The 22,230-nt window shown below is 44.4% G+C and overlaps 2 protein-coding genes and 1 pseudogene across 2 annotated transcripts; 1 reads left to right on the top strand and 2 right to left on the bottom strand.

Annotated features, from left to right (window-relative positions):
* Nucleotides 1-4,437: 4,437 nt before the first annotated feature.
* LOC109765020 (disease resistance protein RGA5-like) lies at nucleotides 4,438-7,236 on the top strand (annotated as a pseudogene).
* A 9,229-nt stretch (nucleotides 7,237-16,465) lies between these two features.
* Nucleotides 16,466-18,327, bottom strand: LOC141025701 (transcription termination factor MTERF15, mitochondrial-like). The gene is made up of 3 exons (XM_073501613.1): nucleotides 18,280-18,327; nucleotides 17,610-17,684; nucleotides 16,466-17,443 (listed from the first exon to the last, which is right to left on the bottom strand). Exons 1-3 carry the CDS (start codon nucleotides 18,325-18,327, stop codon nucleotides 16,466-16,468), a joined length of 1,101 nt encoding a protein of 366 aa, XP_073357714.1.
* Nucleotides 17,929-22,097, bottom strand: LOC109765036 (transcription termination factor MTERF8, chloroplastic). Its single transcript, XM_020323826.4, has 2 exons — nucleotides 21,017-22,097; nucleotides 17,929-18,451 (listed from the first exon to the last, which is right to left on the bottom strand). Exons 1-2 carry the CDS (start codon nucleotides 22,073-22,075, stop codon nucleotides 18,341-18,343), a joined length of 1,170 nt encoding a protein of 389 aa, XP_020179415.3. The 5' UTR covers nucleotides 22,076-22,097; the 3' UTR covers nucleotides 17,929-18,340.
* Nucleotides 22,098-22,230: the final 133 nt, after the last annotated feature.

The raw sequence follows: 22,230 nt of genomic DNA, 5'->3' as shown, positions 1-22,230 counted from the left end.
TAAATACTTTTGTTACGTAGAAATTTTTGATGAAAAAATATGATCTAGAACTATATGCCCTAAGGACGTCTCCAAGGGCGTAGCCATTTCTCCTCCAAATGCCCAGTAGGCGCCCCAAACCTAGCCCATATGTCTAGACGCACAACCCGACAAACCAGTCAAACTTGGAAACCACAATACGAAACCCTTCCAACCAGATCGAAAACCATGAATGGTTGGTCGAGAAGGCCAAGGATTATAGGATCAACATCTTCGATGATTTCCCTAGGCTTCGAGTACCTTGACAACATGCATGGCTTCAGTAAGCAAGGCAACACACATGGCTTCGATGAGCAAGCCGCAAGACGCCCGCGCTAGCCATCGGCCTCTACGCATCCTCTTGCTTGTCTACCCAGTGTCAATATATAGGACCTCCAGTGTCGGGCCGCAACATGTCTAAGATGTTTCTTGGAATATTTAGTCGAAACATATACGTTTTTTGCGTCACACCAATCTTTTCTGTGGGGAAGAGCGTGACAACAGCGAGGCGCTGGTAACACGGCCGACTGTGGCATCCTAGTGAGGTCGAGCTAAGAATGCCCGAAGAAAAACGAAGGCCCAACCGAAAGGTGGCGGGCTCGGAATGGCAGAAATGAAAGCCCAGACACAACGAAAGCCCAACCGAAAGTTGACGGCCTCGATTGGAAGAAATGAAAGCCTAGAGACAACGAAGGCCCAACGGAAAGGTGACGGGCTCAGAATGGCAGAAAAGAAAGCCCAGAGTGTGGCGTTTAAGTAGACAAAGCATGGAAAGACCAAAAGGTGTCGGGCTCCGAATGGCAGAAATGAAAGGCTAGCCACAAGAAAGCCCAACCGAAAGGACGCTCTGAATGGCAGAAATGAAAGCCTGGAGAAAAGGATGCTCCAACCGAAAGGTGATGGGCTCCGAATGGCAGAAATGAAAGCTCAGAGCATGGCGTTTAAGTAAGGGCCTTTTCGGTAGCCCAACTCCTCCAACTCGTGTTCGGAGTTGAGCCGAACAGGCTAACTCTGGGAGTTCCTCACAAGAAGCTGGCGATTATTGTAGTGAAAATTTGGAGGAGTTGTGGAGATGGGTAAACCGAGCTCCACCAAAACAAAGAAGCGGGAGTTGCCTGAAATTACCAGTCCTTGCCAAAGTGAGGTTAGCTCGTACCAATTCGAGCGTTATGTCCTTCTGTTCCCCTCTTGGCTGCGGACATGGGCTTCAACGAGCCAGTTTGCTTGTATGGCTGGCTGAAACCCAGTCAAATCCCAGCCCCATACCTAATAGCCCGCCTACTATAGACAATTGGGCCAGAAACAACTAAATGAGCTTTCAGCCCAGGAGGAAATCGGCAAAAGAAAGAGGTTGTGCTCCCGAACGGTTGGCTGGCAGAAATTCCTATTTGACGCACGTTGCGTCAAACTGTCCAGCAAACGCACAGAGGAGGCGACCGAGCGAGCGATTGGGCCGGCACATTTGTAGAACGTAGAAGCTTTCGATTTTGCGAATCTTCTAGAGGGTTGCCAATGATTTTTATCAGTTTTAGGAACTTTCTCTGTTTTTTTTAGTTACTGTTTCTTTTGTTTTCCTTTTCCTTTTTCGTTTCTATTTTTTCCTTTCCTTTTTCTGTTGCTTTTGTTTGAAATTTTCAATTTTTTCTTCTGAATTTGAAAAAAATGTTAACGTGTTCAAAATTGTGTTCACATTTTTTTAAATGTTCGTGTTTCATAAAATGTTCAGGAACTGCAAAAAATAGTCTTTCTTTCAAAATGTGTTTGTACTTTAATAAAAATGTTTGTGTTTCAAAAATTGTTCTCATTTTGAAAATTTGTTCAGGATTTTAAAAAATATTCAGAGATTTCAGAAAATATTATTATTTAAAAAAAATCATGATTTCATAAAAGAATTGATGTTTCCGTATTTATCATGATTTCATAATATGTTCGTGTTTCAAAAAATGTTAAGGGATTCAAAAAATGTTCTCGTCATCAAAATATGTTGACAATTTTCATTAAATGTTTTTTGTTTCAAAAAATGTCCAGGAATTTAAAAGAAGTTCTTGTTTTAAAATTTTTATTCACAACTTAAGAAAAATGTTTCGCAATTTCAAAAAATGTTCGCATTTTCAACATTTTTTTCGAATTTAAAAAATGTCCCGATGGTTCTAAATTTGTGTTCAAAATTTTTCAAACAATGTGAAAATGTAAAAATAAATTTTGTCCTTTTACAAACGATGTTCAGAAATTTTCAAAATCTGGCAAAATTCTAAATTTTGTTCCGGTAATTCAAAAACTATTTAAGGATTTCAATTTTTTTCATAATTTCTAAATTTTTGTTGTCATTTTTTAAAATGGTTCAAAAAAAATGAACAATCTGTATGCTACAGTAAATAGGACGGTAGAGTGAATATCGCGTTATAGTTAAAAACCGTTCACGCTATTACGTGTTACCATCTGTCATTAGGTAGTGGCTAGCAGCACGTGTTTTGTACTGCCATATTGCAAGCTGTATTTGGGCCGGCCTAGTCAGGGACGCTCCTGTGCATCAGGCTGACTGTTTGCCGCAGTTAGCGTCGTATGAGCTCCTTTGGCTGACTCGATCCGGGATGTTTTGCGAGAAGCTGGTTGTTGGCTTGAGGAGTTGAAGAGGTGGAGGGTTACCGAACAGGCCCTAAGTAGACCAAACATCCGAAGACCATGGCACCAGAAAACAAATGGCATCAAGAGAGCGAGGCAGATCAGCCTTGCGGAGATAACTTGTTGCAGCCCTTATGCTCCATATATGTTGCTTATTAATTAGCGTTCGTCTGCGTGTCAACATCCAAGCTTGTTAGCCTAACTTTTCCCGCTTTGCTTAATGTTTTTCTAAAGCTCTGCATTATCGATGGATCCAAATCACATGACCAGGCGTAGTTGTTGGCCGGCCCCTGTCATGTCATAGGCGTATATAGAAACGAAAAATGACCGGCCGGCCGGCACTGCTTGACGCGCTCATTGGTCGTTGTCTTATGTCTTATTGATGAAGTAACCATACTATAAGATGATGAGATTATCCAATATATAGATTGGAGGAGACTTGCACAAGTATGCAAATCCCAGCAAATTAAAATTTTGCACGGCTTGTCCTGTTCGATCATCAGCATCAAGTGGCGCTTGCTGCCTACTTTCCTGTATCACAGACAGCATATTCATGTAATTAAAGGTACAATCAGGAATTTTAAGTGTCCCTGCCCAACTGCCGTGCGTTTTTGGGGTGTAAAATTTGCATGTTTTCTTCTACTGATGAATAGATATAGCAATATTCTCCTGCTCTTATTAAACAAAAGGAATCTTGCGAGGAAAGCCCAATGTGAACGAGGCAGACATAAAGCATCGTCGGTTTGAACCACCCCACAATCAACAAGTATAAAAATGCATGGTTGGAGTAGTTAATCTGGTCGTATGGGAGTATCATAACTAGTATCATACATACCAACTAGGCAATTTTGATAAGGTGGCGTAGAATTAAATGAAAAAAGAGAGGACTGAGTATCATATTATGGTACTGTATCATAATAAATTATATGCTACTAGTATGTGTCATGCATAACAATAAATGAGACCAGGGATGGAGCCAGGCTAGTGCTGGGCCCCGGGCCTGCTTCATTGCAATAGTGATGTACAGTGACCAACAGTAACAAAACCACTAGAGTCAACGAAGGATACTCTTGCCACGACCCGGCCCAGGCCCCCCAGGCCTAGGGTGTAGCTCCACCACTGAATGAGACTACCTAAGATACTAGTTTATGATACTATGCATTACGGAGGTAGTATCATATGCATGATACTAGTATATAATACTACCCACTATGACCAGCCTACGTCCATCTCTAGGAGTACCATTAGTCCCTTCCCATTGCTCCACCGTGTACAGGTGTTAAGGGTGCCACATAAGCAAAAAGTGATGTGGCAAAGTAATTAAATAGGAGAGAGGACACTATGGTGACCCCAGGAGGAAACAATGCTAAACGCATGAACCTATGCAAAATGACTAACAACCAATGCATGAAGAAGTTTAATTGTTAAACAATTCAATGAGGGAAGCTTAGCTACAATAGCTAAGCACTTATGCATTGGGGAGATTAGTTGCTAATATTTTTAATGCACTTAGCACCTCATGTAAACACCAATGCATTGGAAGTAGCCTTCTTATCGATGAAACAAAATTTTGCATTGTGTAGTAGGAGTAATTAACTCCTAGTGTTGTACATACTGTTTTGAGTTAATTAACACACATGCAGATCTCGAGGCAAACATAAGGTATAATCCTGGACTGCAGTGCAATGGATTGGCCGCAGCATGCCCTCCGAGTTTTGATATGCTAGTATAGATACCACCATTGCACAAGACAACTTTCTTCACCAGCCTTTGCTTACTTACCTTGCCCCACACAAACGTAGCTAGCTCACCAAACTGAGAGGAATGGCGGTGAGTGCCACGACGGGGGTGATGAACCCACTCCTTGGCAAGCTCACCAAGCTGCTCGACGAGGAGTACAAGAAGTTCACGGGGGTGAGGAAGCAGGTCTTCATCCTAAAGGATGAGCTCAGCGCCATGAAAGCTCTCCTTGACAAGATGGAGCTTATGGATAAGCTCGATTCATCTGCCAAGGACTGGAGGGAACATATCAGGGATATGACCTATGATATGGATAACTGCATTGATGACTTCATGCATGACATTGAATGTGCCCATGGAAAGAAAGGCTTTGTCAGGAAGATGGCTCAACGTCTCAAGAGATTGGGGAGGCGTCATCAGATCGCCAACCGCATCGAGGAGCTCAAGGATCTTGCAGTGGAGGCAAATGCTCGGCGAGAGAGGTACAAGATTGATGATTGCATCAATTCGAGTCATGACATTGTGCTTGTGGATCCCCGAATGACGGCAATCTACAAGGAGGCAGCAAGCCTTGTTGGGATTGATGGCCCGAGAGAAGAGCTGGTCAGCTTGTTGATGGATTCCCACAAGAAACTCAAAGTGGTTTCCATCGTGGGGTTTGGAGGCTTGGGTAAAACTACACTTGCCAAACAAGTGTATGATGAAATTGGAGGACGGTTTAACTGTAAGGCATTTGTCTCAGTCTCCCAAAGACCAGATATGAAAAGCCTTCTCGATGGACTACAATTCAAGCTTGGGATGGAGGAATCCTCTCATGCTCACGAGCTCCAAGACTTCATTGACGGGCTTCGAGAATACCTCAAAGATAAGAGGTATTTTCTCTTGTATTACTCACTCATATACTTGCATGGATAGTTCTCAGTAATAGTGTGGCAACAAAATTTAGGGTTGACTTGAGATTTCCTTCTATTAGAATCCCTACGATATTTCTATCCCCCCCCTAAAACTTTGAAAGACATGTATCATTATCCTTCATTATCCTTGTGACCTTCATTTTAGTTGTGATGCTTTCCTCTATACGTTATAACCATAGTCCATTCTAATGTATGAATAACTCGTACAAAAATTGCAACAGGTACTTTATTGTAGTTGATGACTTGTGGGATCAGCCAACATGGAATATTCTTAGTTGTGCCTTTTCGGATTATTGTAATGGAAGTGGAGTAATGATAACCACACGATTGGACGACGTGGCTCTGAGAGCATGTCAGAATGACCATTCCTGCATTTACAAAATGAAGCCCCTCAAAGAGCAAGACTCAAGAAGATTATTTCTTAATAGAGTATTTGGGTCTCAAAATGTTTGCCCACCACAGTTTAAAGAAATTTTGGTTGAAATTCTCAAGAAGTGTGGTGGATTGCCCCTTGCAATTATCACGATAGCTAGCCTATTAGCTAGCCATGAGGAAAGATTGTTGAATGAAATGGGAAAGGATAAAGAATTCTCTTGGTGCCAAGTTTTCCACAAAACCCACCTTAGAAGAGATGAGGGGCATACTAAACCTTAGCTTCATGCATCTTCCTGTTCATCTCAGGCCATATTTTTTGTACCTTGGTATGTATCCTGAAGACCGTGAGATCTACACGATTGATCTAGTTCGGCAATGGATAGCCGAAGGCTTTATTTGTAATCTGCATGGGCAAGATTTGGATGGTGTTGCAAGAAGTTATTTCAATGATCTTATCAACAGAAGCTTGATTCAGCCCGGAAGAACATTTTGTGGCAAGGTAATTTCCTGCAGAGTACATGACATGATGCTTGATTTGATCATAAGCAAGTGTACAGAAGATAATTTTATAAGTGTGGCATATAATTATGAAGACATAGCAAGATTGCACAGTTGCAAGTACAAAGTTCGTCGATTATCCCTCCAGTCAAGTGTTAGTGCAACATCGAAGACCCTTGCTACTAGCATGTCACAAGTTCGATCATATGCACGGTTTGGAGAGTCCATGTACACAACTCCACTTTCACAGTTTAAGTATCTCCGAGTGCTTTTGTTTGAGTTTTCAGGTCGAAGGGGTACGTCAGTGGACCTTACAGCAATTGGCCATTTGTTTCTGCTTAGATATTTAAAGATTGATACCAGATTTGCAGATTTAGTGCTCCCTACAGAAATTCAAGGGCTTGTGCATCTGGAAACTCTACATGTATCATGTTGTCCAACTCAAAGCTTTCCATCAGATATAGTTCGCTTGCTTCATTTGAAACTTCCGTATGGTACAGTGTTGCCTGAAGGGATCCAGAACATGCAATCAGTCCGTGACCTGCACTGTACTGGCATGCCGAAGACTTTGCTGGAGGATGTCAAAGGCCTTGGGAAGCTGACAAATGTGGAGGATTTGAAGTTATGCACACCTTACGACCAATTCTTGGTGTCGGAACAAGTCGATGCTTTGGTATCCTCCATTGGAATGCTTCGGGACCTCAGGCGCCTGACCCTCGATTGCAAGATTGAATGCGAAGTACATGGCAACCAGTTGGAGTCATTGCTTGATCCTCCTCCCCGTATCGAGCTGCTCAACCTGGAAACATGGGAGCCTCGCCATGGATTTCTGCTGGGGTCAGTGGAGAGGCGCTACACCAGTTGGAATGGAGTGCCTACCCTGCCTCCAGGACATCTACGTGACTCTTCGCGATACCCGTGGAAGAAATACACGCGCTAATATTGTTGAGTCCGCCTTCAAGGGCGCTGCACGGGTGCACCCAAGACATCCCTCTGTCACAGTTTTATAGCGAGTTAATCGCCCGCAATGAATCCCACATATCTGCATTTCGTCTGTAACTTAAGTAATCTCCCCGCCACCTTTGTTGTCTTAATTTAGTTAGTATCACTAATCTCTTACGAGTAGTATTGTAAATCAGCCATTGGATATTTCGGTCTGCAAGACCATTTGAGAAATGATCCGTACGTAGAGTTTGGAGATGTTTCGTCCTCGACTCCTCCTGTGCATGCTTGTTGCTGAGAGGGGTCCGGGTAGCCTCTACGTCGTTTCCTTCTTTGAGGCATCGTCTTGGAGAGTCAGCATGTTGCAGTTTGCACGGATCTCTTCGTCGTCGGGGCGGCTCCGGATGGTTTCTGATTTTGCGTCGAGATGGCGATCTCGGGAACAATGTGAGTGGCAGCTCTATGAGGTGGGGCTCTATCTCGACATTGATTGGGTGGTATCCTTGTCCCGCTTGGACGGTAGGGGTGTCAGCTCGGTCGATGCGCCCCAAAGGGGGCGGTCTGACTTTACGTTGGGGCGGCGGCCCCGGATGTGATGCGACGTGCGTGGTCTGCGAGCGGTTGCCCTGAGCAGCATGGGCTGCGGGCAGCTGGGTTGTGTGGCGTTGCTGCTCGAGTGGAGCGGTGCTATGTCGGGGCGGCGGCCCCGGAAGGCGATGTCGGTTGATTGCGCTGGGCGCGACGGAGCAGTGGATGTCGGGGCGGTGGTCCCGAGTGAATCTCTGTGGCGACCAGACTTCTGTGGCAACGATGATGATGGGAGCGATGTCGGCGACGCGGCAATGGTTGCGGTAGTCGGCTCTTCTCCGGCGTGTCCACGATTTTGCCTCGGTTTGCTTGTTGTTGTAGAGTCGAAGCTGCTGCGGCGGGGCCCTGTGGTGTATGATGACTGGCTGCAGGTGGCCCATTCGGCGATCTTCCGTGGCGCCAGCCGTGCCTGGTTTTGTTCTTCTGAGCTCTCCGTTAGAGTCGGAGCTACATTGTCTGGCCGCAGGTCAACTTGTCATCGATTAGGGTGGGCTTTGCCCTGTGTGTTTCAGTCTATGAGAGTGGGCTTGGCCCTTGTTGTTTCGGTTTTTGCCCGGTTTTCCGTAATTAACTGGGCAATTCTCTTCTGCTAAATTAATAGATGAGGCAATCTTTGCATCTATTTCGAAAAAAACAATGTGATGCTGAGAGGGTTGTAGACATGAGCGCTTCATGGATTAGATGGGTCAGATCACCTGGCTGCCACCAAGGTGAGGTGGATCCCTCCTCACCCACGGCATCTCCATCAGCACTCTATGCCCCCGTTGTCACTCCCTCCTTCCTCTGGTCCTCGTGGCGGGGGCGCGGGTCGGCTGTTCGGGGACAAGGGGCGCCTCAACCGACTGGTCTCCCGAACGCGGGTACGGCTGGATCCGGCGGCGACTGGGCTAGGAGGAGGTGGCGCGGTGCGGCGGCACTGGTGGCGGGGTTTCGGTCAGGGTCGTCTTCGATCTCGATCGAGATCTCCATCGGGGGCGTCGCACGGCGGTGGCGTGACCGGATCGGTGGCGGTGTCACAGGTTCGGCGGCGGGCACCGGTCGGTTCCAGCCAACCGCGAGATCGGGACGACGTGGTTTCCGGTGAAAATCGCGCCTGACTGCGGTCATGGCGGACGATGGCGGCGTCTCTGACGTCGTTCCCTTCTCGAGGCATCGTCTTTGCAGGTCACGTCAATCTGATCGGAAAGTTCCGGGGGAAACCCTAGATCTGGATCTACTGGATCGGACGATGGCGACGTTTCGATGTCGTTCTCCCTCCTGGGGGCATTGTTTTGGAGCAAGTGTTGGCTGGAGGGGACAAGAGGAGGAGCGGCGTGGTATCTGACACGTCGACACCGGCGGGTCTCAGTGGCATGGAGCAGCGGGGTCTCGCTGGTGGGCGTGTGATGATGGACGAGCGCAGGATGATGGCGTTGTCTGGCGTCGTGGTGGCGTCGACGGCAGGTAGACCGGGCAAGGTACATGCAGCAGTACAACACTAAAGATGGAGTGGTGGCAGGTGGCTGCGGGGCCTCATACCCGGCAGGCGTCCAGGTTGAGGAGTGCGCCGGACTGGTGGGTGCCCCATATCCGGCAGGCGTCCTGGTTGGGACCTCGGGTCTTAGATGCTAGGTTTGGCTGCAAGGTCTGTTTGGTATTAGGCCCAGACTACCAGCATCCCTTCATCAACTGGATAGGAGTAGCGACATGTTGCCTAAACGGTGGCTTTAGCCTTACTTTTGTATGACATTATAAGGTCTTGTGTGAATAATTAATAAAGTGGCTACATGCATCGTCCAAATGCAGAGGCCGGGGTCCTCCTCCATTTAAAAAAAAAAATGTACGCAGCAGGCCTCCTTCTCTCCTGGTAAGCAGACTCTTTGACAAATGATCCCTAGAGTTCGGAGATGTTTCCACCTAATAAAATCTGTCCTCTACATGCCTCATCTCGATGGATATGTATGTATGTGTACTTTCAACATGTTTAGTTAATTGTCCTCTACTTTCAACTTAATCAACGTGACAGAAAGTAGCAGGGACAACGCCAAGGACTGCTGTTACCGGATCACAAACAGCGGCAATCTGAAAACCAAAGCACAAGACCATCAACACAAGGAAGCACTTCAAAGAATCCATAAACAAGATGACAAGCAGAAAACAGAGGCAAAATATAACCATGAAAACATAAATTGTCCAAATGATATTCATTTCCAGTAATTTGCAAACGATTGGTTACGAGTTACAACTCTCTGCAATTCTGCGGCTATGAACAGCTAATTGTAAGGCGTGAAAATAACTAATGACATGAAGCAATGAGAGAAAGAGAAGCAAGTACAGAATTTCACTAACAATATCAACCAATGAACAGAAGAAGCATATCTAAATCGTGTTAAAATATATCAACTTCTTGCTAACAAAATATTAAATCCAGCAGTCGAATTAAGGAGTAATTCTCAAAAAGTGAAAGGATTAAGACAAGTTTGAGGGTGCTTCTCTTCTTGGTGGAAGGAGAACGTGATCTCAAGCACTATCTTGGTAGCTGCGCTGGCCCATGACCACAGATCTGAAGATGCAATGAGTGCCGGCAAATCACACTTCCCAAATCACTAGGAAAATCTTAACATGAGAAAAAATGGAACTGGCAACACATAATTTGTTCTACCATGATTTAGAAAAATATAATTAGATAAGCCCATTCAGCCACGTTGATTTTCTCGTTAGCATGTTCAAGATGAAATCTGCAATCTGTGGAAGAAGGATGGAAGGGCAGACTTACGACAAACCAACGCTATAATTCGGGGCAAATGAAGGAGCAATAAATCAGTGAAGAACATCATCTCATTTGTGCGGTTTCAAATGATCACAGGAAGAATCACCGTTCACCAACCAAGGCCAGACTATTCTGAGAATCAGTGTTCAACCCGATCAAAAAAGGAAATACAAGTACGCAGCAGACAGTGTTCCAACAACATTTCACCATACCAAAAACGGACAATTGCCAAAACATGTCGCCAGAACAGACCATATAATACCGAAAAAGGCTTTCGGCCCGCTTTTTATATATAAAGCAATGATCATCCACAATTCGATACAAACGCACGCCAACAGAACACACATACACACCCAAGGCAGAATACATTGGTGCTGAGCACAGCAACACCACCCCTAGCACTACAAGAGCAACCGGAACACACGCACACACCCAAAGATCAGAGTTTCCCCTGAAGCAACACGCGGGCAATGAGAGCCGCGACGACGCCTTCAAGAAGGGAACGAGTTTCGCCGCCGCCTGTCCGTCCGAAGATAGATCAGGTTTTCACCCTCGCCAGTACTCACTGCCACCGAACGCCACACCCTAGCGACCATGCCACCCACGCGGCCATGACCACCGGGCAGCACCGCGCCATGGGCTCTGCCCATGAGCACCGTGCCACCACCAGGGCCGCCGCCCCGGCATCCAAAACCTAGACACCACCTCACCTGAGACAAGCCGCTACCCAACCAAAGAGACGAGCGGAAAGGATCGGCCTTTCGAACCCCTGGGCGGCTCCAACGCCGAGACCCAATAATAGACTATTGTTTAATGTGAGAAAAAAATAGGTTGTACGAATTTTTTGTTGTATAATGATAGAATTATTAGTGTAGTGAAGATTCTACTATTTGATATACATAGTGAAAATAATAGGTAATGCCATAGACCATCGTTTTGACAACTAGGAACGATGCGCTTGAGCCGTCGAATCACCAAAGTAATCAATTATTGAAGATATGGCATTGTTTAAGTTAAACAAGAAAAGTAGAGAGCCGACGGAACATCCGAAATCAGCTTACAGATGGTCAAATACAAACTAGGTGTGACAGGACATCCGAAATCAGCTTACAGATGGGGAACTAAGGCCCCTTCTTCAGCAGTTCAGAGCAGCGCTCGCGGATGGTCAGGCATCACTGGGTCAAGAAAATATCAGAAGGATCCACTTCTAGTTATCTTAGACCATCCACACAGTAAGTCTGGACTCTGGTCAGAGCCAACGGTTGGTAGTTCGACTTGAGCAGCTTCTGCAGGGTGATGACAAAGTTCATGGGTTAGCTAACAATTGCAAGGAACAAGACAACAGTGAGAATTGCAAGGAAGATGGCAGGCAGAAGACAGAACCACATAAAACAGATGCAAAATGAAACCATGAAAGAATAAATTTTGCCACATGATATTGCTTCCAGTAGTTTGCAGATAATTGGATACAACTCTGCAATTCTGCAGCTAGGAACAGCTAGCTGCAAGGCGTGAAAGTAACTAATGACATGAAGCAATGAGAGAAAGAGAAGCTAAGTGCAGTTCGCAACGAAATCAATCAATGATCAAAAGAAGGAAACTAATTCGCATTACAATATCTGGATTTCTTACTAAAATCCAGCACGTAAAAGGAGAGAAAAACAATCAAAGAGTATGTCTTAGTGGAAGGAGAGCATGATCTCACCGTGTTGGCCCATGTCCACGTATCTGAAGATGGAACGAGTGCAATACTGTCTCCGTTGGCCCATCACTCGACACTGATACTTCCCAAATCACTCTTAAAATCCCAACATGGGAAAAACTGGAACTGACAACACATAATTCGTCCAACCATGATTTGGAAAAATATAATTAGAGGAGTTCGGCTTTGTCATTAACCCGATTAGTTCGGCCATATAATTCGTCCAACCATTCAGCTATATCACACGGAAGGTGGCTCCTCATCCCACAGAACCCGATGCGTTTGTCATTAACTTGGGCACCGGTCACCAGACGGAGTCATTGAGATATGATCGCCAATAGCAGTGTGGTGCTGGCAAGGGTCGAGCACCATGTGGTCACCAACTGCATAGCAGTCAGGTTGTTGGCGGCAACCCTCGTCATGCCCAAGATGGAGTGCCGCATAGGCCTGAAACCGGAGACGGTGGACGAGGCAAAAAATCTGGCCAAGTACTGGGAGTTCATGGAGGCATATCACACCGCTGACGACAGCAGGGAGAGAGTCCTGGAGTCCGTCAAGATCCACCACTATCTCTATTTCTATGAGCTTGCGTTGCCTGTCGCCTCCCCTCCTGAGCTGTAATTTCCTCTCATTCCCAACTCTTATTTCTCCTTCGGTTTTGATCGCCTAGGTTCTCCTTTTGCTATGACCTGCAATCGCCCATTAAATTTGTCTTGCCACATATTTTCGTATTTTCCATTTTTCCCATATATTATATAACATAATAATGGTCGGAATTCGTAATCAGCCTTGCAAAAGTATATGTAAATAGGAGCCAAAGATACGCTATTAGCAGCAACAGAATAAAAATAAGCAGAACTAACTGTAAGACATGTGCTGATGACACCAGACCATAGGTCTCCTGTTGTGTGAGCAGTATATAAAAAGAAATGAATTTATATGTCAGACCTGGATGTGGATGCTAATTGAAATCATTGTACATGCAACTTAGAAACTCTGTAAACATAAACTGCTGTGGCACAGCACAATGCTGGTTTCTGAAAGGGCTCACCTCACAGCAACCAGATAGAATGGACAGGTCTGCAACGAAAGCACAAAGATTTCAACTCATGGACCCCTTGTTTTCTCCAAAGACTACTTGCTGTATATAGAACTTAGTGTCTACTATTTATTGGATAGCAGTATCATATAGCAAAACAAAATGCTAAGTTTTAAATCATATCTTTGGATTTCGATAATCACCCGAATAGACTGTACGCTGGGTAACTGTGATGAGGGAACGCACTGCATACAGAAGCAGATCTCAGCAGAGAAACACAAAAATAATTGCAGAGTGTTACACAGAAAGAGAAGGCAGTCGCATCTGGAATAATATAGTTTTATAATACAGTGTATAAGGCAGATCTCTGTGTGATATAGGCCATAAATATAAGAATACCAGTGAAGTGCTCTTGTGAGTCTAGAATGTGAAACAGGGCCTTACAGACGAGGATTGATCCCTGGCTATTGTTGGCACTGTTTGATAACATAAAGTCGGTAATGAAAATACTACTGGGAGGTGCAGGGCATAAGAAACATATTGGCACACTGAGACTGTGTGTATACCTGGAAAATTGTCCAGCAGGTGTGTGCAGAGGCATGGGTTCGACAGCTCCACCAGTTGAATCTTAATCAGACGGCAAAGAGTATTGATCTGGTGAGACCTTACATAATATCACAGCACATTAGTGGAACAAAACAAAAAACTGAGCTATTATCTGTTTTTTCTTTCATCTTCCATTAAATGTGGTAACTATCTCATACTGAAGTACTAATCTCCTCTGTTCCAGAATTAGTTACCTGGGTTACAAACTTACAAAAGAACCAGTTTGGTCAACTTAATTATTCTTAGGCGCGTGGAACTGAAGTATACTATTACTATTCAAGGCAATCATAAGAAAATATTTGCGGTTCTATGAATACAACCACCCAGCCGCAGGATGGAAGAATCATGTTTTTCCTATAGTACACAACTAAAGTATTTGTCCTTGTGTGGCAGTACATCAGTTGCAACAATGAAAAGTAGATTCATATATATCAGAGGGACATTACGCTGAGTGGAGAACTGGCATTACTCCCACTTCAGTAAAATGCATTATGATCTACTTCAGTGGCAGCACCATGAGGACCAAGGATGTAAATTAATGGATAAACTGGACATACATACATAAACTTCAGTAAATATAGATAAGAATATTTTATATAACTACCTGGCTGTCGAGCATGCCCATGTTGAGAAGCTTAGTGACATTTTCTTTTATTCCACATTAACATGTCAACTGATCTCAGAATGCACTCTTCCCCTGATACATTAACATGCTTGACCAGACAGAACTGGCCCCACAAACCATATATGCTGACCAAGCAGAAGGAATATAAGATATGTGTAAATAGAGTAAGGAATGCTCTCTATCTGCATCAAGTGACCTTCCATGCATAAACATTCCTGATTTGTTATACCTCTCTTTTTCTTCCTGTGAGGAGTCTTGAAAAATTGGCATTTGTGGTTGCGAGGGTTAAATAGTCTGGAGATACTCGTCAGAAATAGAACAGGTGCAGGTGAATAAGTTCTGTCAATATGTCCAGCAGAAACTTTACATCAGACTAATTAGGTTCATTTTTCTTTTATTTCAGAGATAGTTAGCCAGAATTTCTGAGTAAAACATAAGTCTAATCCCAGTGAAAAATAACAAGCTATCTTAACCTCCAATTTTGATCAAGTAAACCCCGTTTACGGAAAGTTTATCAACCTGAACAGTAGAGTGGCCTTTCCCTAGTGGCGATATGCTTAGATATATCCCTCCTATTTGAACAAAATATCCAACGCATTCGTCTCCACGTAAATATAAAGCACTGATCAACACAAGCATGTACAGCTTGCCTAAGTGTTTCGTTTTTCCCCCTCTTGCGTCCCTTAAGTTCTTCTCTGTTTTGGTCATGAAGTTCAGGAAAAGCAGGTTAACTAAACTCATTCCAAGTCACTGAGCAGAACAAAATAGCAACAGCAGCCCAGATCTGCTGACACTCTGCAGAAGCAACAGAACAGAGGCGCACTACAACCGATGGCTGATGTGCACTTCATCACCCAGGGGCAGGTATAATCTTTAGTACTTCATGAATTGATATTTTGTATTTACTGAATATATACTATTTCTCATTTATCTTCTTTTTCAGATCGATATGGTTGAGATCTTTCATGTGTTTCAACAGGAAAAATATTTGTATATAGTGCCATGGTAACAGTACCACGGTTAGTTATCCCTGCTATTAAACACAATCAGAACAGATACATACATCACTAAACACGAAGGATTACAAGTGCCCAGGGCACTGACTCGTGGACATGTAGCGACACTAATTTGGTTGCAAGACAAGTACTAGTCGAGCAACTCTGAAATCTTAGTCCTTGCTAAACAAAACAATTCGCAACTTTTTATGTTAAGATGGACAACAGATTGAAGGTCTCGGTGTCGTTTCAAGGCAGAAAACTGGGATGAATTTTGTTGCAAACTATATTCTTAAATCTACGATTTCACTGAATTGTAGACAGATATGAAGAAAAAACGTTTGCCCTCAGTGCAAGCAGTAGGTTGTAGTGGGAAAATCTCATAGCCTTTCTTCTTCATATGTCCACAAGAACAAGTGTTAGTTCAAACTTCATTGGACTTGCTTGTTATACATGGCACCTCAATTGGTTTATTCTGATGATTAATGAGGGATGCAAATGTTAAGACTGATTCATATGTAGAAATTTGAAAATTTCCAAACTAAAGAAAGGTCAACTATGGTATTTAGGAATGAATAAGGAGGAAGAAAACAAAAGATTAAAAAAGAACCGACATCAATTAGAAATATATATCTAAGCATAATGTAAATACTTAACATTGAACTACAAACTTTAGTACTAACTGTCATAATATTTGTAAGAATAATCCAAATACTGAACATTGAACCGCAAATTTAGTACTAACTAAAATATGATGCAACTGAAAATACAATGAAATCAAAAGGGAACATGCTAGATAAAAATTGCCATAAAAGCAGACCAGACTGATATTTTGAAGGATCTTCTCTAAGGAATGACAACAACAGCCTATCAGGGTTCAGAAATCAATTTATCACTAGTTACATCAAGAGTTAGCAATGAGCAAACTGGCAAGTAGCAAACACACTAGAAAAGATAGTGAACATCCAGTTAGGCCTAAACACCAAGGCAGGAGTTACCAACTTACTACACAGAGTGAAAACTTTCTTGCGCCATACACAGGTTACGGATTTTCATAGCCTGTTCCTGGTCCATCTAAATATGAAATTAGTTGGCGCTTCCCCTTTGCAAGCTGTTGCATAGTCTTCAGCGAGGTGTGGTGCAGCTTCCTTGTGAGGGGATATGAGTTTCTCCACAAATACCTTCTCAGTGATCTTGACCGCAGTAAAGAAGCTCGGGTCACGATGTAGCAGTCCATTTTCCTTGAGAAACTTTATAACATAGTACCGGGGTCTGAGCCGGCCCTCCAAGCTAAGACTGAGAACTACCGGTTGATGAGCAATGGACACGGGTTCCAGTCCCACCTCAGAGACCAGGAACTCAGACCTGCGCTTCAGAGATTCCTTTGACTTCCTCAACACACTCGGATACTTGCGCACAGCAACGCAAGCTTCGGCATCAGACCACCTGAACGTATTCTTCAAGTAGTCCACTTTGGCGGCAATCTTCTCCTCGCTGAGAAACGCGACAGCCTGCAGCGCTTCCCTGAGCATCCCAGAGCAGCGGGGCACACCTAATGTTTCGGCACGTGCGACCATCGCCCGGACGCGCTCCGGGTTGGTGATGAGCATCCTAGGCACACGGATACTCAGCTTGGCAATATCACAATCACCTAGCCCGCACTCCCTCAGGAACACGACATTGGGCTTGACCACCTTGTCAAGGTCGATCGAGAGAAGGTTGGATTCGCGCTTGAGCAGCCGGAGTAAGTTGTCGAATGAGCCGAAGAGTGGCAGGTAGTACTGCAGCCTGGAGACGACGGGTCTGCAGCGAAAGCGGGTGCGGGCAAGCGAGACCAGTTGGCCAATCTCAGGACTAGACAGGCCGAGGCCGGTGAGCCCGGCGACGACGGGGGCCAGGGTTTTGTCCACTTTGGCGCATAGGAGCCGCGGGTCTTTGGCGACGACGGCGGCGCCGGAGAGGCCGAGGGCAGCGAGCAAGGCGAGGACGGCGTTGGGCTTGGCTACACATTGAGCCTGACTAAGGTGCGCCTGTACCACACCTTAGTATTCAGCAGGACTACACATTGTACCAATAACTGATTGTTGCTACTACTACTATTTATTGGACAGCAGTATCTTGCAGAACAAGAGATGCTAAGTTTTAAATCATATATTTGCATTCTTATAAAGTTAATAATCACTGAAATAGGCATACAGCTGTAGCGACCTTGCCCAAGTAAATCCAGTTATCTGTTTCTAGGAAAGAACATTGGTCATTGCAGTGTAAAACCTGAGAAACACAGCACTGACCTTAATCATATATACATATTTGACCAGACACATCAATCAAAGCAGCCTTGCAATATTATGTTCCAGTGCAGTAGAAAATTTACATCAGACTAATTAGGTCAGTCTTCCTTTATTCGAGATAGTTAGCTGGAACTTATGAGTAAAACACAAGTCTAATACCAGCGAAAAAATCTAGCATCTTAACCATTAATTTTGCTCAAGTAAAACTTTTTTAAGAAAAATTTATGAATCCGAACAGCAGGGTGATACATTTCGGTGGAAAACAACACATCATTACTCTTTTGCTTTCTGGTTTCGTGGGTAGTGGTTTCAATACAAAATTGATCCACCCACGCATCCAATTTGCATCATCTTCAATGGAAGTCGGAATCAAATATATATCCATGGACTTCTCATTTACAGAGATCTTCTCTAAGAAATGACAACATCAACATATGGGGGTTCAGGAATCAAATTTTCAGTTTCATAAGGAGTTAGCACTTAGCAATGACTAACTAGCATGTAACAGGCATACTACAGTAAACAACCAACATCATCTTAGGGAAAGAACACCGAAACAGGAAGTACCAGCTTACAGACAGGGTGATAACTTTGTTGTGCCATAGGCTGTAACCAATTTCCATAGCCCTTCTTTGTTCATGTAAATCTGAAATTAGTTGGTACTTCCCCTTTGCAAGCTGCTGCATAATCTTCAGCGAGGTGTGGTGCGGCTTCCTTGTGAGGACATATGAGCTTCTCCACAAATACCTTCTCAGTCATCTTGACTGCAGAATATAAGCTCAAGTCACGATCTAGCAGTCCATTTTGATTGAGAAACTTGATAACATAGTTCCCAGGTCTGAGTCGGTCCACCATGCTATAAGAAAGTATTTCCGATCGATAAGCAATGTACACGGGTTCCACCCCCACCTTAGAGAACAGGAACTCAGACCTGTGCTTCAGAGATCCCTTCGAATTCTTCACCACACCCGTCATCTTCTATTTTCCATCGTCCGTGATTCACAAACACAGCACAGCAGCTCAAGTTGGGCAGAGTCAATCAATTTATGGATCGTGTTGCCAGAGATCCAAGCAAATTTCCTGCCAAAAACTCCCGTCGTCACAATCCTTATCACTCGTCTCCAATCAGAACAAAAACCATTGACAACGCTCAAGATTTGCCGGCGAGGCCTGATGGTTACCATTGTGGTGGAGCACATGGATACAGAAACAGAGAGCAGGGACCGGATATGATTACATAAGTGGAACACATGGTTAATCAGACGCAACTCGAACAAGAATGCAAATGGGGATAAAGATGTTGAATTCTATTAATTTGAAATTAGCAACTCAAAGATACATAGGATAGCTGATATCCTAAAAATCCAGAACAGTGCACCTATCATCTTGGGGTTTTATCAACAGCAGCCATTCTCCTAAAAATGTTCAGGGCGGTGCATCTTAGGAAATAGGTATTACATTTTTCTAAATACCGACAGCAGAGTGTACGCTAGAGCTGAGCTTCACATCTACTACATCCAAGTAAGATCATGCAAATAGAAAAACTATCCTCTTCAAATCTGATGTGACCATTACCTATGCAGCGACTTCACTGTGGCAGCAACTAAAACAGCAAGAAAATGGCAATATGATTAGATATATCCCTCCTATTTGAACAAAATATCCAATGCATTTGTCCCCACGTAAATATAAAGCACTGACCAACACAAGCATGTACATCCCTCCTAGTGTTTCATTCCCCCCCCCCCTCCCCCCCCCCCCCCCCCCCCCCCCCTCTTATGTCCCTTAAGTTCTTCTCTGTTTGGATCATGAAATTCAGGAAAAGCAAGTTAACTCACCTCAGTTCAAGTCACTGCGCAGAACAAAAAATAGCAATAGCAGCCCAGATCTGCTGACGCTCTGCACAAGCAAAAGAACAGAGGCGCACTACATCCAATGGCTGACAAGCGAGTTGGAGTCACCGTGCTGATGTGCACTTCATCACCGAGGTATAACCTTTACTAATTCATGAACTAATATTTTGTTTTTACTGAATATATACTATTTCCCATTTTTTTCTCTTCTTTTTCAGATCGATATGGTTGTGATCTTTCACGTGTTTCAACAGGAAAAATGTTTGCATATAATGTCATGGTAAGAGTAGCACGGTGAGTTATCCCTGCTTCTCATTAAACACCATCAGAACAGATACATACATCACTAAACACCAAGGATTCCAAGTGCCCAGGGCACTGACTCGTGGACATGTTGCGACACTAATTTGGTTGCAAGACAAGTACTAGTCGAGCAACTCTGAAATCTTAGTCCTTGCTAAAGAAAACAATTCGCAACTTTTTATGTTAGGATGGACAACAGATCGAAGGTCTCAGTGTCGTTTCAAGGCAGAAAACTGGGATGAATTTTGTTGCAAACTATATTCATAAATCTACGATTTCACTGAATTGTAGACAGATATGAAGAAAAAAACGTTTGCCCTCAGTGCAAGCAGTAGGTTGTAGTGGGAAAATCTCATAGCCTTTTCTTCTTCATATGTCCACAAGAACAAGTGTTAGTTCAAACTTCATTGGATTTGCTTGTTATACATGGCACCTCAATTGGTTTATTCTGACAATTAATGAGGGGTGCAAATGATAAGACTGATTCATATGTAGAAATTTGAGAATTTCCAAACTAAAGAAAGGTCAACTGTGGTATTTAGGAATGAATAAGGAGGAAGAAAACAAAAGGTTAAAAAAGAACCGACATCAATTAGAAATATATATATCTAAGCATAATGTAAATACTTAACATTGAACTACAAACTTTAGTACTAACTGTCATAATATTTGTAAGAATAATCCAAATACTGAACATTGAACCACAAACTTAGTACTAACTGAAATATGATGCAACTGAAAATACAATGAAATCAAAAGGGAACATGCTAGATAAAAATTGCCATAAAAGCAGACCAGACTGATATTTTGAAGGATCTTCTCTAAGGAATGACAACAACAGCATATCGGGGTTCAGAAATCAATTTATTACTAGTTACATCAAGAGTTAGCAATGAGCAAACTGGCAAGTAACAAACACACTGGAAAAGATAGTGAACATCCAGTTAGGCCTAAACACCAAGGCAGGAGTTACCAACTTACTACACAGAGTGAAAAATTTCTTGCACCATACACAGGTTACGGATTTTCATAGCCTGTTCCTGGTCCATCTAAATATGAAATTAGTTGGCACTTCCCCTTTGCAAGCTGTTGCATAGTCTTCAGCAAGGTGTGGTGCAGCTTCCTTGTGAGGGGATATGAGTTTCTCCATAAATACCTTCTCAGTCATCTTGACCGCAGTAAAGAAGCTCAGGTCACCATCTAGCAGTCCATTTTCCTTGAGAAACTTTATAACATAGTACCGGGGTCTGAGTCGGCCCTCCATGCTATAAGAGAGCAATGTCGGTCGATGAGCAATGTACACGGGTTCCACCCCCACCTTAGAGACCAGGAACTCGGACCTGCGCTTCAGAGATTCCTTTGACTTCCCCAGCAGATTTGGATACTTGCGCACAGCAATGCTCACTTGGGCATCAGACCACCTGAAAGTATTCTTCAAGTAGTCCAATTTGGCGGCAATCTTCTCCTCGCTGAGAAACGCGACAGCCTGTAGCGCTAGCCTGAACATACCAGAGCCGCGGCGCACACCTAGTCTTTCAGCACATGCCGCCATTGCCCGGACGCGCTCCGGGTTAATTGCCAGTATCCTCGGCTCCCGGATACACAGCTTGGCAATATCACAAGCACCTAGCCCGCACTCCCTCAGGAAGGCAACATTGGGCTTGACCAACTTATCGAGGTCCGACGAGAGAAGGTAGGAGTAGGACGAGCGCTGGAGCGCCCTGAGGAAGTTGTGGCAGGAGCCGAAGAGGGGCAGATAGTACTGCATCTTGGAGATGATGGATCTGTAACGACATTGTTTGTGGACGACCGAGACAAGGCGGCCAATCTCAGGACTAGACAGGCCGAGGCGGGTGAGCCCGGCGACGACGGGGGACAGGGTTTTGTCCACGCTGGCGCAGAGGAACTGCGGGTCTTTGGCGACGATGGCGGCGGCATCGGCGCCGGAGAGGCCGAGGCCAGCGAGGAAGGCGAGGACGTTGTCGGGATTAGTGGGGGACTTGAGGTGGGAGAGCTTCTTCGAGGCCTTGGGGGCTTGGGGACGGGTGAGGCCGCAGGTACCGACGAGGTAGTCCTCGACGGCGAAGCTAATAGGGTTCGGGAAAACGGGGGCCGCTGTGGCGGAGAGGAGGCGGCGGAGTGGAGAGAATGCAGCTTTGGAGGGAGAAGAGAGGATATGGGAAAGGATGCACTCTCGGAGCCGGAGCCCGAGCATGGCGCAGGCGGCGGTGGCGGCACCAGGCAGAGGGACAGGTCTGCACCTAAACAAATGTGTAGCCAGAACACAAAACTGAATTTATATACAACAGAATCATGGGGGGCTAGTATATAATAATAACTTAGTTTTGTGTTCCAAGAAAAGTGGTCATT

The sequence above is a fragment of the Aegilops tauschii genome, chromosome 6 (genome assembly GCF_002575655.3).
Source record: "Aegilops tauschii subsp. strangulata cultivar AL8/78 chromosome 6, Aet v6.0, whole genome shotgun sequence".
Taxonomy (NCBI): Eukaryota; Viridiplantae; Streptophyta; class Magnoliopsida; order Poales; family Poaceae; genus Aegilops; species Aegilops tauschii.
This window is presented reverse-complemented; position numbering and strand designations above follow the sequence as displayed.